Genomic DNA, 13,931 nt, shown 5'->3' on the forward strand with positions numbered 1-13,931 from the left:
ATTACTAGTTACGAGTACCAAGCATCTGAGCATGGTAGCGCCCACTCATCACTAGTTACAAATACCGAGCAACCGAGCATGGTAGTGCTCGCTCATCACTAGTTACGAGTACTGAGCACCTGAGCATGGTAGTGCTCGCTCATCACTAGTTACGAGTACTGAGCACCTGAGCATGGTAGTGCTCGCTCATCACTAGTTACGAGTCCTGAGCACCCGAGCATGGTAGTGCCCGCTCATTACTAGTTACGAGTACCGAGCATCTGAGCATAGTAGCGCCCACTCATCACTAGTTACAAATACCGAGCAACCGAGCATGGTAGTGCTCGCTCATCACTAGTTACGAGTACTGAGCACCTGAGCATGGTAGTGCTCGCTCATCACTAGTTACGAGTACTGAGCACCTGAGCATGGTAGTGCTCGCTCATCACTAGTTACGAGTACTGAGCACCCGAGCATGGTAGTGCCCGCTCATCACTAGTTACGGGTACTGAGCTCCCGACCATGGTAGTGCTCACTCATCACTAGTTACAAATACCGAGCAACCGAGCATGGTAGTTACCAGTACCGAACACCCGAGCATGGTAGTGCTCGCTCATCACTAGTTACGAGTACTGAGCACCTGAGCATGGTAGTGCTCGCTCATCACTAGTTACCAGTACTGAGCACCCAAGCATGGTAGTGCCCACTCATCACTAGTTACCAGTACCGAGCACCCGAGCATGGTAGTGCTCGCTCATCACTAGTTACCAGTACCGAACACCCGAGCATGGTAGTGCTCACTGATCACTAGTTACGAGTACTGAGCACCCGAGCATGGTAGTGCTTGCTCATCACTAGTTACGAGTACCGAGCACCCGAGCATGGTAGTGCTTGCTCATCACTAGTTACCAGTACCGAACACCCGAGCATGGTAGTGCTCACTCATCACTAGTTACGAGTACTGAGCACCCGAGCATGGTAGTGCTCACTCATCACTAGTAACCAGTACCGAACACCCGAGCATGGTAGTGCTCACTCATCACTAGTTACGAGTACTGAGCACCCGAGCATGGTAGTGCCCGCTCATCACTAGTTACGAGTACTGAGCACCCGAGCATGGCAGTGCCCGCTCATCACTAGTTACGAGTACTGAGCACCCGAGCATGGTAGTGCTTGCTCATCACTACCCTGTTTCCCCTAAAATAAGACCTAGTAGAGGATTTGCTGAATTGCTAAATATAAGGTCTCCCCTGAAAGTAAGACCTAGCAAAGTTTTAGTTTGGAAGCATGGCCGCCGAACAGAACACCAGGGCATATTGTAAACATGGAAATAATGGCAGCAACAAGAAATTCTTGATAGGATTCACAGTTTGACTGTTTATGCTGGTTTGTGATGAAAACTACTGTACAGTATATAAAAAATGTTCTTTTTTTTTGTTCAGCAATAAATATGAATTCTTCTTCATGGAAAAATAAGACATTCCCTGAAAATAAGACCTATTGCATCTTTGGGAGCAAAAATGAATATAAGACACTGTCTTATTTTCGGGGAAACACGGTAGTTACCAGTACCGAGCACCCGAGCATGGTAGTACTCGCTCATCACTAGTTACGAGTACCGAGCACCCGAGTATGGTAGTACTCGCTCATCACTAGTTACGAGTACCGAGCACCCGAGTATGGTAGTGCCCGCTCATCACTAGTTACGAGTACCGAGCACCCGAGTATGGTAGTGCCCGCTCATCACTAGTTACGAGTACCGAGCACCCAAGCATGGTAGTGCTCACTCATCACTAGTTACGAGTACCGAGCACCCGAGCATGGTAGTACTCGCTCATCACTAGTTACGAGTACCGAGCACCCGAGCATGGTAGTACTCGCTCATCACTAGTTACGAGTACCGAGCACCCGAGTATGGTAGTGCCCGCTCATCACTAGTTACGAGTACCGAGCACCCGAGTATGGTAGTGCCCGCTCATCACTAGTTACGAGTACCGAGCACCCGAGCATGGTAGTGCTCACTCATCACTAGTTACGAGTACCGAGCACCCGAGCATGGTAGTACTCGCTCATCACTAGTTACGAGTACCGAGCACCCGAGCATGGTAGTGCTCGCTCATCACTAGTTACGAGTACCGAGCACCCGAGCATGGTAGTACTCGCTCATCACTAGTTACCAGTACAGAGCACCCGAGCATGGTAGTGCTCACTCATCACTAGTTACGAGTACCAAGCACCCGAGCATGGTAGTGCTCGCTCATCACTAGTTACGAGTACTGAGCACCCGAGCATGGTAGTGCTCGCTCATCAATAGTTACCAGCACCGAGCACCCGTGCATGGTAGTGCTCGCTCATCATTAGTTACCAGTACCGAGCACCCGAGCATGGTAGTGCTCGCTCATCACTAGTTACGAGTACTGAGCACCCGAGTATGGTAGTGCTCGCTCATCACTAGTTACCAGTACCGAGCACCCGTGCATGGTAGTGCTCGCTCATCATTAGTTACCAGTACCGAGCACCCGAGCATGGTAGTGCCCGCTCATCACTAATCTTTACATAATCTCCCTCTTTCAGTAAGGAGTGAACTTCTCTGACCATGACTCCGTCCATCCATGTATTCCATGGTGGGCCATCCATTTTGGTAGTCAGCATATGACTATACATTTCCTCTGAAGCCCCCGCTGCTGTGGATATGTATGCCTGCAGTTCTAACCACTTCCTCTCATAAGGATAAAATGCGGATCTTCTGCGCTGTCTCTATAGTCTACGCATTTCAAGGCAATCCAGCCTCTTCCTTAGGACAAAACCAAACATAATTGTGACATCCTTTTCTGAATTATGTTCTATTATTATGTTGTTACCTGCCCAGACACATTGTGGTTCCAGTTGGCAAAATAAAATTACCTGATGGTTGTTAAACATGAGGATAGAAATCAGAACATCCCTGGAGGGGCCATTACTTTTATGATGTTATATTGACAGCATGAATGTACATCTGTTAAAATGCTCAAAGACCATTTCTTCATCCTGTCCCCCCCCCCACCGCGGAGAAAACAAAACAAATGAAAAAGTATTGTTCATGTCTAACAATGAAGGATGGACTCTTAATAGAGCGAGGTTACAGCGCCACCTAGTGTCACTATACAGTACTGCATGTAAAATGAACTTGTGCACTGGTAAAAGTTAATTTAAAAAATGTAAAAAAAAAAGTTACCGGACCTAAAAAATCTGCTGCATTCATTCAATTCAAAGAATTTTTTTCACTTATGCTTTCCTTCTTACTTGATTCTTGATCTCCCCTCTAACTGGAAACCCAAATTGTGCTTCTTTTCAGAATAAATACCCTCTCGCAGTTGCACTGCCGCTGGGGACTACAGCTGAGTACATGGTTCTGATGAACCCAGACCTTCCTGGGTACGTAAAATAAAAAAAACATTTTCCTACTGTTTTTTAATTCTGTCTGATAAGTATGTCTCAGAGCTGAAAATATTTTAGTTTCTTAACTATACCATTGAATTGTGTCACTCCTCCATGGGCTGGAAGAAAACTGAAATGAAGCTCTGCTTTCCCTTCCCTGCAGTGACCCAATGCAGCGCTGTTAATGTAGCCACCATCAACGGAAAATTATAGAAAACACTTTTTGCCTGGTTTATTTAATCAATTTATCATCCATAGTACTACTGAATTGTTATATAAAATGAATAGTTATTGACATTCTACCAATCAAATGCTTTTTTTACTCTCATCCATGCTCTTAAAGGGGTACTCCAGGGAGATTAAAAAAATATTCCACTGTCCCTGCCCTCAAACTATAAAGATGAGTTGCCCAGTGCAGTTCTATTATCCTCACAATACCTGTAATTCAATATAACGCAGGAGCGTCCCAGAGGGTAGGGGGAGCAGAAAGAGCAGCTCCTGCATCAGACTGAATTGCAAGTGTTGTAAGGATGATAGAACTGCATTGTGCATATTATCTTTATAGTTTATGAGGGCAGGGACCTCGGAGTACCCCTTTAGGGTATGTGCACACATTAAGTATTTGGTGCAGAAATTGTTATCACATTTTCGATGTGTTTTTCATAATTTTTACATGCGTTTTTGGTGCATATTTTCCCATTTATAAAGGTGCTATTGATATGAATTTCTCACCAGATGTTGGTAACAACCCATCCAATCCACACAGGCAAAGAAATCAAGCCATAGATGTTCATAAATTAAGTTATGTGTAATAATGAGAAATAACTCAGGGAAAATGTATTGAACACATGCAGAAAGAGAAGTGCAAAAAGCAATCAAAAGTCATGACGCCAGCTGATATCTATCAGTAATTAGAAAGCAATTCTGCCACTCAGTGAAATATAATATTAGTTGGTTTACCTGATGGCTTATAAAAAGGTGTCTCATTACCAAGGTGACACACAAGAAACTTCTCATGATGGGTAAAACCAGGGAGCAGTCTGAAGATCTTCGCAAACTTAATATTGAAAAAAAAACCAAAAAACTAATGGCATTGGTTACAGAATAATTTTTAAACTCATGAATTTTCCAGTGAGCATTGTTGAGGGCTGTAATCTGAAAGTGGAACAAACACCATAAAGCATCCACGAGCAGGTGCTCCCTGCAAGATTTTACACAGAGAAAAAATTATTAGAAAAGTTGTCTAAGGCCATGTGCGCACTTCACGTTCAATTCCGCAGCATGTAAGTCACTGCCTGTGCGTCTCAGAACGCAGACGAAAAAGCTGCATTCTGAGATGCATTCGGCAGAACGCAACGTGCGCACATTCCTGTAGAATTCATGCTTTCTCTGCCATACACAGAGTGGGTAAAGCATCCAGAACACACATTTTTCACAGTGCGGTCCCACTCGGCTCTGCAGAATCCCCATAGACTTGCAGCAGAGCCAAGTGGGACCGCACTGTCAAAAAGAGCATGGCTGGCTACGAGACAGTGCCGCGAGATCAGAATGAACTCGGATGAACTTCACCCAACTTCATTGTGATCGCGCGGCTCTGTGCGTGTGCCGCGGCTTGATTTGCGGTCACACGTGAAGGACTCACCTGTGATCGCAAATCCTCTGAGTGACTGCAGTGAGCCGCGCTATCAGCTGCGCTTTCACTCAGGTTACTCACGGCCACAGCTGCAGTCCTCCACTTGAGAGCGGTGGCCGCGAGTAACCACAGTGACAGCACAGCTTATCGCGCAACTCACTTCAGTTGCTGCATGGAGCTGACAGCTTCCGATGTAGCAGAGCTGAAAGGGTTGTGGGACCTTGCTTGGATTACGTCTGACCTGGAGGTGTTTTTGAGGAGTTAATAAAGTGGTGTTTTTTTGTCTTTCATTCCAAATAAATTGTTTTATTTACTGCCCCATTCTATGTCCTGTTGTGTATAAATATGTGACTTTTCAGATTTTGTGTTATATTGAGCCTGAAGAAGAGACCTGAGCAGTCTCAAAAGCTTGCTATTATTACCATCTTTTCAGTTAGCCATTAAAAGGTATCAACCACTGAGGACTTCAGTTCTTTTAAACAATTTTTTATTCCAAATAAAGGATTTTTTGGATATTTGTGTTTATTTTCTTTAACTTACAGGTTAATCATGAAAGGTATCTCGGGGAGACACCTGCCATGATTAACCTAGGACTTAGTGGCAGCTATGGGCTTCTGCCATTAACTCCTTATTACCCCGTTTGCCACCACACCAGGGCAATTCGGGATGAGCCGGGTAAAGTCCTGGGACTGTCGCATCTAATGGATGCGGCAATTCCGGGCGGCTGCTGGCTCATATTGTTAGGCTGCGGGGCTCCCCATAACGTGGAGCTCCGCATCCTGAGAATGCCAGCCTTCAGCCGTGTGGCTTTACCCTGGCTAGTATCCAAATTGGGGGGGACCGCACGTCGTTTTTTCTCAATTATTTATTTATTTTATTTTTTTTACTGCTCGATATAGGCTGTGATTGGTTGCAGTGAGACAGCTGTGACTCAGCGTGGGGGCGTGTCTGACTGCAACCAATCATAGGCACCGGAGGGCGGGGGAAGCAGGGAATACGTGATGGATTAATGAGCGGCTGGCATTTTCAAACGAGAAGAAGCCGCCACAGTGTGAACGCCATGCAGCGCCGCGCCAGTGATCGTTGAGTATGAGAGAGGGGGTGAGAGGTAGAGACAGACATGGACAGAGAGAGAGAGAGAGAGAGAGACCGACCGACAGAGAGAGAAAAACGAAAGACCTGCCTTTGTTATGTTAAAAAAAACATGTGGATCGTAACAATAATACAATGCAACCGCACTGCTTCACATTTTGGCAGCGATTTTATACAACTCATTGATTTCAATGGGTGTAGAACGCAGCCAAAATGGCAAAAACAATTGACATGTTTCTTCTTCAAATGCAGAGATTTTGACAAATTTTTGACAATCAAAACGCTGCGTTTCAAAAAGCATCGTGCGCACAGATTTTGATGATTCTCATAGACTTTGCTGGGGAATCAAAACGCATGCATTTTGTCAATGACACAGTGCAGTTGTAAACGCAGCCAAAACGCAGAAAAAAGCGCAAAGTGCGCACATAGGCTAAAGGCCGCTTTATACGCAACGACATCGCTAAAGAGATGTCGTTAGGGTCACAGAATTCGTGACGCACATCCGGCCTCCTCAGCGAAGTCGTGTGTGACACGCAGGAGCGAATATTAACGAGCGATAATACTCACCATATCGTTGCTCGTTGACACGCTGCTCCCAAATATTGTTGCTGCTGCAGGTACGATGTTGTTAGTGATGTGTGCTGCCGCAGGAACAACTATGTGTGACACCACAGGAACGAGGAACATCACCGTCCCTGCGGCCGCCCGCAATGAGGAAGGAAGGAGGTGGGCGGGTTGTTCGTCCCGCTCATCTCCACCCCTCTGCTTCTATTGGGTGGCCGTTTAGTGACGTCGCTGTGATGCCGAACGAACCGCCCCCTTAGAAAGGAGGTGGTTCGCCTGTCACAGCGACGTCGCTAGGCAGGTAAGTATGTGTGACAGTTCCTAGCGATGTTGTGCTCCCACGGGCAGCGATTTGCCTGTGATGCACAACCGATGGGCACGCACGCTAGTAATCTCGATAGCGAGATCACAGCGTTTAAAGCGGCCTTTAGAGCCATGAAAGACCATCTGTGGAGAGCTACCAGAAAAATGCTTAAGTTTCCAATTAACTTCCATTATACTCGGTACTCGAGTCAAGGTCATCGGAGTGTCTGACCTGCTCTTTTCAAGTACCGAGCACCCGAGCATGGTAGTGCTCACTCAACTTTTACGTGATGTGTAAGACTTGTTATGGAAGCTATTTAACATACTTCACAAAACATGTATGGCTTGGTCTCCATCTTTTTCTGTAAGATGGTTCACATGAACATAAGAAAAAAACGTTTTCTAGATGAAACACGGAAAACTTTTTTATTTTTTTATATTTGACATCCATCTGTGCAGTACGTTTTGTATACAACTACAGTTTCCTATGTTACAGATCAGATGTTCTACGGTGGCTCTGAAAGCCATTTTTGTTTTTGTTTGTGCACCAGTAGATGTTCATCTGCAATGCCCCATTAAATAACATTGGCCTGAGTCCTGTCTGGTTTTTAACAGGTAGCACTTAGGCTGAAAATATGGTTACGTGGACTGGAAGAGTAGGATATCTGGAGTGGTTTTTTTATTCCATTCACCCTGTTACTAAGCGTGAAGATCTGAGGTTGTGGCTTGTATTAATCACCTAGGCAGGCTCCACAAGACGTCAGATACCATGTCTGTAGCACGCGTCTCCAGCCGACAACAACAGTGATTAGGATAGTTCCTCAGATCCAGCCGACGGATACCATGACCACAGCACACGGATCCAGCTCCAATCTCTATAGTCAATTCATGGGCACCAGGACCTGGCCACAACAACAGATCTTCAGCACTCTGTCACAGTACCAACTCCCTGACCAAGCATGTGCTTTATATTTCTCCCTCTCCTGGAATCAGTCTCCTGGTTGGGCAAAAGTGCGCACACCCATCCCCATAAACATCTTCTACATGTAGCTCAAAGTATGCAAAAGGTTCCAGAAGCCCAGTCTGAAACGTTTATTGGAGACGCCCCTGGCAGATATGAACAATGATGCACAACCCCCTCATCATATGCAGGACAATAAACCCTACTGTAGGCCTGATTATATTAGAATCCATGGAGACAGGCTGGATTTGATAATCTGTTAGGTCTCCTTTACACGTACAGGATAAAAACTCACATTTTTCATGGTCCGTGGTGTGGGTGCGTATGTTTGTGCGTGTTCTGTGTGTGTTCAGTCATTGTGCTCTCATTGATAGCACATGGACAGCAGGAACTTTCATACTCTCACATGTCTCCGGCGCTGCTGCTTCTCGATCCATGTTGCAGTGAATATACATGAGCATAATGAGCAGGCCTAGAAGCAAGTGATAGCAGCGCCTAAGACAGGTGAGTATAGAAAATCATTTTCTTTCAGATTCTCTCATCCCTGGGCATCACAGACTTGGTGCTATCTTGGATCTCCTCATACCTAACTGACCAAACTTTCAGGGTCTCCCACTCTCACAGCACTTCCTCATGTCACCCCTTATCTGTTGGTGTCCCCCAAGGTTCAAGTCTTGGACCACTGCTGTTCTCAATCTACACCTTTGGTCTGGGACAGCTCATAGAGTCCCACAGCTTTCAGTATCACCTCTCAGCTGATGATACACAGATCTACCTCTCTGGACCTGACATCACCTCCTTACTAACCAGAATCCCACAATGTCTGTCTGCTATTTCATCCTCCTTCTCTGCTTGATTTCTAAAACTGAACATGGACAAACCAGAATTCATTATCCATTCTCCGGTGCCAGCGCCGCCTCTTTCAAGCATCTTTGTCATCCTTCTTCTCTAGCTACGGTGCATGACGCGTCCTATGTCATCCACACTGTCCGGCATTCAGGTCCTGAGCAGGGCAGATCAAAGTATTGTAGTGCACCTGCGCAGGACCGGCGAGTGTGTATGACATAGACGCGTCATGCACACAGGCTTCAGAAAGAGGACAAAGATGGCCAAGAGAGGAGGCTCCAGCACCGGACAACGGAGACGCCCATATGGCCAACCGAGCGACCGTTAGGTAAGTATTATAAAGTGTTTATGTTCTCACAGCGGCCTGGGCTCTTATATACAGCACTAGAAGGTGGCCCGATTCTACGCATCGGGTATTCTAGAATTTACGTATTGTGTAGTTAATGTATGATTTTTTTTATATTATATATATAGATGTTGTTGTGTGTAGTTACCAAGTGTTTGTGTAGGGCGCTGTACATGTTCTGGGTGTTGTCTGGGTGTGGCGGGGGGTGAGAGCAGTGTTGTTTGTGTGTTGCGTTGTGTGTGTTGCGTTGTTTGTGGAGCGCTGTGTGTGTGTGTTGCGCGGTTTGTGTGGGTGTGGGGTGTGTGTGTGTGTGTGTTTTGGTGGGAGGTATGTTTTGTGCAATGTGTGTGTTGTGCGGTATGTGCGTATATTTGTGTGTGCCGCGCTGTTTGTGTGTTGGGTGTTGTGTGTGTGCGGCGTTGTCTGTGTGTGGGGGTGTTTGTGGTTCCCAGTGTGTGTGTGGTGTGTTGTGCAGTGCGTGTGTGGCGGTGTGTGTGTGTTTTGGGGGGAGGTGTGCACCCCCCATCGTGCTCCATCCCCCATGCTGCGCACCCCCCATCGTGCTCCATCCCCCATGCTGCGCACCCCCCATCGTGCTCCATCCCCCATGCTGCGCATTCCCCATGCTGCGCATTCCCCATCGTGCTCCATCCACCATGCTGCGCACTCCCAAACGTGCTCCATCCCCCATGCTGCGCACTCCCCATCGTGCTCCATCCCCCATGCTGCGCACTCCCAAACGTGCTCCATCCCCCATGCTGCGCACTCCCAAACGTGCTCCATCCCCCATGCTGCGCACTCCCCATCGTGCTCCATCCCCCATGCTGCGCACTCCCCATCGTGCTCCATCCCCCATGCTGCGCACTCCCCATCGTGCTCCATCCCCCATGCTGCGCACTCCCCATCGTGCTCCATCCCCCATGCTGCGCACTCCCCATCATGCTCCATCCCCCATGCAGTGCACCCCCCATCGTGCTCCATCCCCCATGCTGCGCACTCCCAAACGTGCTCCATCACCCATGCTCCGCACTCCCCATTGTGCTCCATCCCCCATGCTGCACACTCCCCATCGTGCTCCATCCCCCATGCTGCGCACCCCCCATCGTGCTCCATCCCCCATGCTGCGCACTCCCCATCGTGCTCCATCCCCCATGCTGCGCACTCCCCATCGTGCTCCACAGTCACACATCAGACAGTATACACGCACACATTTGATCGCATACACTCACACACACACCCCACTTCTCCCTGTGCGCACCGGTGGGCGGTCCCAGCAGCTGTGCTGCACGCCGTGCTCCTCTGCCGACACTCACAGATCCGATCGCATACACACACACACACACTCACACATCAGAACACACTCACACACATCCGATCGCATACATACACACACACACACACACACTGACAATATCGCACATACGCGCTCACACAATCACAACATCCGGAGATACCACATGCTTCCGGCCATGTGATCCTCCGGCAGGTCCTGGAAGGTCACTGCACGCACAGTATCGCCGCCGAGAAGCAAGCGATATCACGGGATGTTGTGAGTGTGTGGATGCGATCTGGTGTGTGTGAGAGTGAGTGTGATCTGATGTGTGTGTGTGTGTGTGTGTGTGTGTGTGTGTGTTCCGCCGCTGCAGGACCTTGATGCGCTCACCTTGGGGTGAGAGGCCATTCCGTGTGGGGGGCGGAGCCTGGGCAAGCGGCCAATCTGTGCGGGGGGGCGGAGCCGAGGCGAGCGGCCAATCCGTGCGGGGGGCGGAGCCGAGGCAAGGCGAGCGGCCAATCCGTGCGGGGGGAGGAGTCGAGGCGAGCGGCCAATCCGTGCGGGGGGGAGGAGCCGAGGCGAGCGGCCAATCCGTGAGGCCGAGCGGCCAACCGTGTGGAGGGCGGGGCCATGGCGAGCCCAGCGGCCAATCCGCTGTTTGTCACCGTAAGGACATGGCCAATCCGTGCGGGGGGGCGGAGCCGAGGCAAGGCGAGCGGCCAATCCGTGCGGGGGGAGGAGCCGAGGCGAGCGGCCAATCCGTGCGGGGGGCGGGGCCATGGCGAGCCCAGCGGCCAATCCGCTGTTTGTCACCGTAAGGACACAATTTTGGAGCAAGACAGACAGACAGAATAAGGCAATTATATATATATATATATATATATATATATACATACATATATATATATATATATATATATATATATATATATAGATATATAGATATATAGATGTTAGAATGCAGTATATAGGAGCCCGGTAGTGGTGGCCGCAGCTTATACGCCAAACAAGTGGTGACAGGTTCCCTTTAATGTTCTTGTTTATGGTGTTTTGAAGACCTCTAATGAAATCATTGGTAACTGGATCCTCTGCCGTTCTATTCAGATGCAGCAATTTTGGTGACAGGTTGCCATTTTTATTCTTCATATAGGTGTGAATTGATACTTGTATGGAAAATCACCATAAATGAAGATGGATCGGTCATACCCGTACTGGACTTATTACCAAAGATACCAGAACAAGGTAAATGCAGTGAATTTTGTAAAATGTAGAGTCCTTTTATATTAAAACAATGATGCAACATGTTTAGTACTCATACACCTGCCTATAGTCCTGAAAAATGTGTCATTTTGCAATATATTCAAGAATTGATGCTTTGACGACAGAGCGGTCACACCAGTATTGATGTGATTGGTTTCAATTTGTCTTTTGTTAACTGATAAAAACAAAAAAAAAACAAACAACAAAAACAAATATTAAATGGAAATTTGTTACCAGATTTTTGCCATCTAATCTGAGAGCAGTATGATGCAAACACAGAAGCCTTGATTCCAGCGATGTGTCACTTACTGAGCTGCTTGCTGTCGTTTTGATAAAATCACTATTTTAGCAGTAAGAGATTATTAGAGGACTAGTAAATCTGCTGCCATGTAGTCCTCCATTTTCATGAGGTCTGTGTAACCCTGCCCACACCATTGATTTGTGTACACTGCATAGGCAGAAAATAGCTAATCAGTGTCCATTTCAAATGGAAGATAATTGCAAATCAGTGAACCCAATCCAAAATCCGTAGATTCCAATGTTAAAAAAAAACAGATCCAGATAAAATCAATTATTTAAAAACCGACCATAAGTTGTGTTTGCAAATTTTTTGCCATCGGATCGCTGCTGGGTCCATTCTCCCTAAACTATGCCTATGGCCAGCGTCACACTTGCGATTGCAAAATCGGTCTGATTCTCATGCCTGAGAGTAGGCTGAGCTCTGTCGGAGTGTGGATACGTGAGCAATTGCAATGAGAGTCTGTTATTTTTCTCATAGTAGTCCATGAGCAATCCTTATTCAATCCGTATGTGATCCGTTTTTTTTTCCTCAGCAGCTATTAGTCATTACAGTCATGTACAGGAGCATTTACAGTGTTCTCTGCTACATGATAGAATTGTATTTAGAAAATCGGCTGTCACTAGGATGGTTCGTGTGCCGTTTGTGTGCCATCCGTTTTTTTTCTCACACCCATAGACTTGCATTGGAGAGACTCGCACAAGAAACTCTAGAAATTGCAGCATGCTGCGATTTTTATTCTCAGTCCGATTTGGACTGAGAAACAAAAAGCAGATCGGAGCTGCCTCATTGAGATTAACATTGGTCAGAGTGCAATGCGAGATTTTCTGGCATTGCACTGGTGCGAGTCGATCGCAAGTGTGACGCTGGCCTTACCTGTGATTAAGTAGAGATTACGCTCTTCTGCTCCTACCTGGATAGGGCCGTTTCACACATCCGGCATTTCGCCGGATCTGGCACACTCAAGTACAGTACAATGGCATCTCGGCAACCTCCAGTCACATGACAGCATGTGACCGGAAGTTGCCGAGATGCCATTGTACTGTATTACACGGTACTGGAGTGTGCCGGATCCGGCAATCCAGCGAAATGCCGGATGTGTGAAACGGCCCTTAGCGGTCACATAACTTTAATCTAAAAGTAGTAGGTTTGATGGGTTTAACCCATTCATGTCCTGGCGATTTTATCATTTTCATTTTCTGTTACCCTTCTTCCAAGAGCCATAACTTTTTTCTTTTTACGCCAATATAGCACTTGTTAAATCTCACTGTCAGGATTTAACCTGATAACAGTTGTGGGCAGAACTCAGATCCAGACAGAGCTGGTAGAGCAGGGTTTCTCAACTCCAGTCCTCAAGACCCACCAACAGATCATGTTTTCAGACAGGGGATAATGCCATCACCTGTGCAACATTAAGGAAATCCTGAAAACATGATCTGTTGGTAGGTCTTGAGGACTGGAGTTGAGAAACACTGTTAGTGGTACATGAAGGCTGATTAAATGAGCCATCACGTGAAGGGAATGATGCGGACACGGCGAGTGAGCCCGCATCAAAGCCAGAGACACAACATTTGACGAACATATACGTCAGAAGTCATGAAGAGATTAAAATGCTGTTTCACAATAGCGAAGACTAGCCTGGTCTGTGCTTGGTGCTGTTATCACCAGGCACAAGGAGTCTCAAGTGTACAACATTTTTTGGCATCAGTTTCACCTTGAAATATCAAATAGGTTGGTATTCGTGGAACAGTCAAGAACCTTAGCGTATGTGGTTGGAAGAGGGAAAAACTGATGAAAAATGTTGGTATAAAATTAGGTAAAGAAATTGAGCCATTAATAAAAATTAAAAAAACACACCAGACTGTACTCTTCGGCCCCTGAGCGGTTGCACCAGTGATATGTACGCCCCTGCAAATACCCAAGATAAATTGTTCCACTGCAATGTGCAAGAAGCACACA

At 47.0% G+C, this 13,931-nt stretch overlaps 1 protein-coding gene across 2 annotated transcripts in view; it reads left to right on the plus strand.

The window, feature by feature from the left end:
* LOC142249854 (centromere protein P-like) overlaps positions 1–13,931 on the plus strand; it is a 389,082-nt gene that overhangs the window by 373,170 nt on the left and 1,981 nt on the right. For both annotated transcript variants that reach the window (XM_075321790.1, XM_075321789.1), the window contains exons 7-8: positions 3,314–3,393; positions 11,565–11,656. In XM_075321790.1, coding sequence (XP_075177905.1) covers positions 3,314–3,393; positions 11,565–11,656 — 172 coding nt within the window. The remainder of the gene's footprint in view (positions 1–3,313; positions 3,394–11,564; positions 11,657–13,931) is intronic.

This window comes from Anomaloglossus baeobatrachus, chromosome 8 (genome assembly GCF_048569485.1).
Source record: "Anomaloglossus baeobatrachus isolate aAnoBae1 chromosome 8, aAnoBae1.hap1, whole genome shotgun sequence".
Classification (NCBI taxonomy): Eukaryota; Metazoa; Chordata; class Amphibia; order Anura; family Aromobatidae; genus Anomaloglossus; species Anomaloglossus baeobatrachus.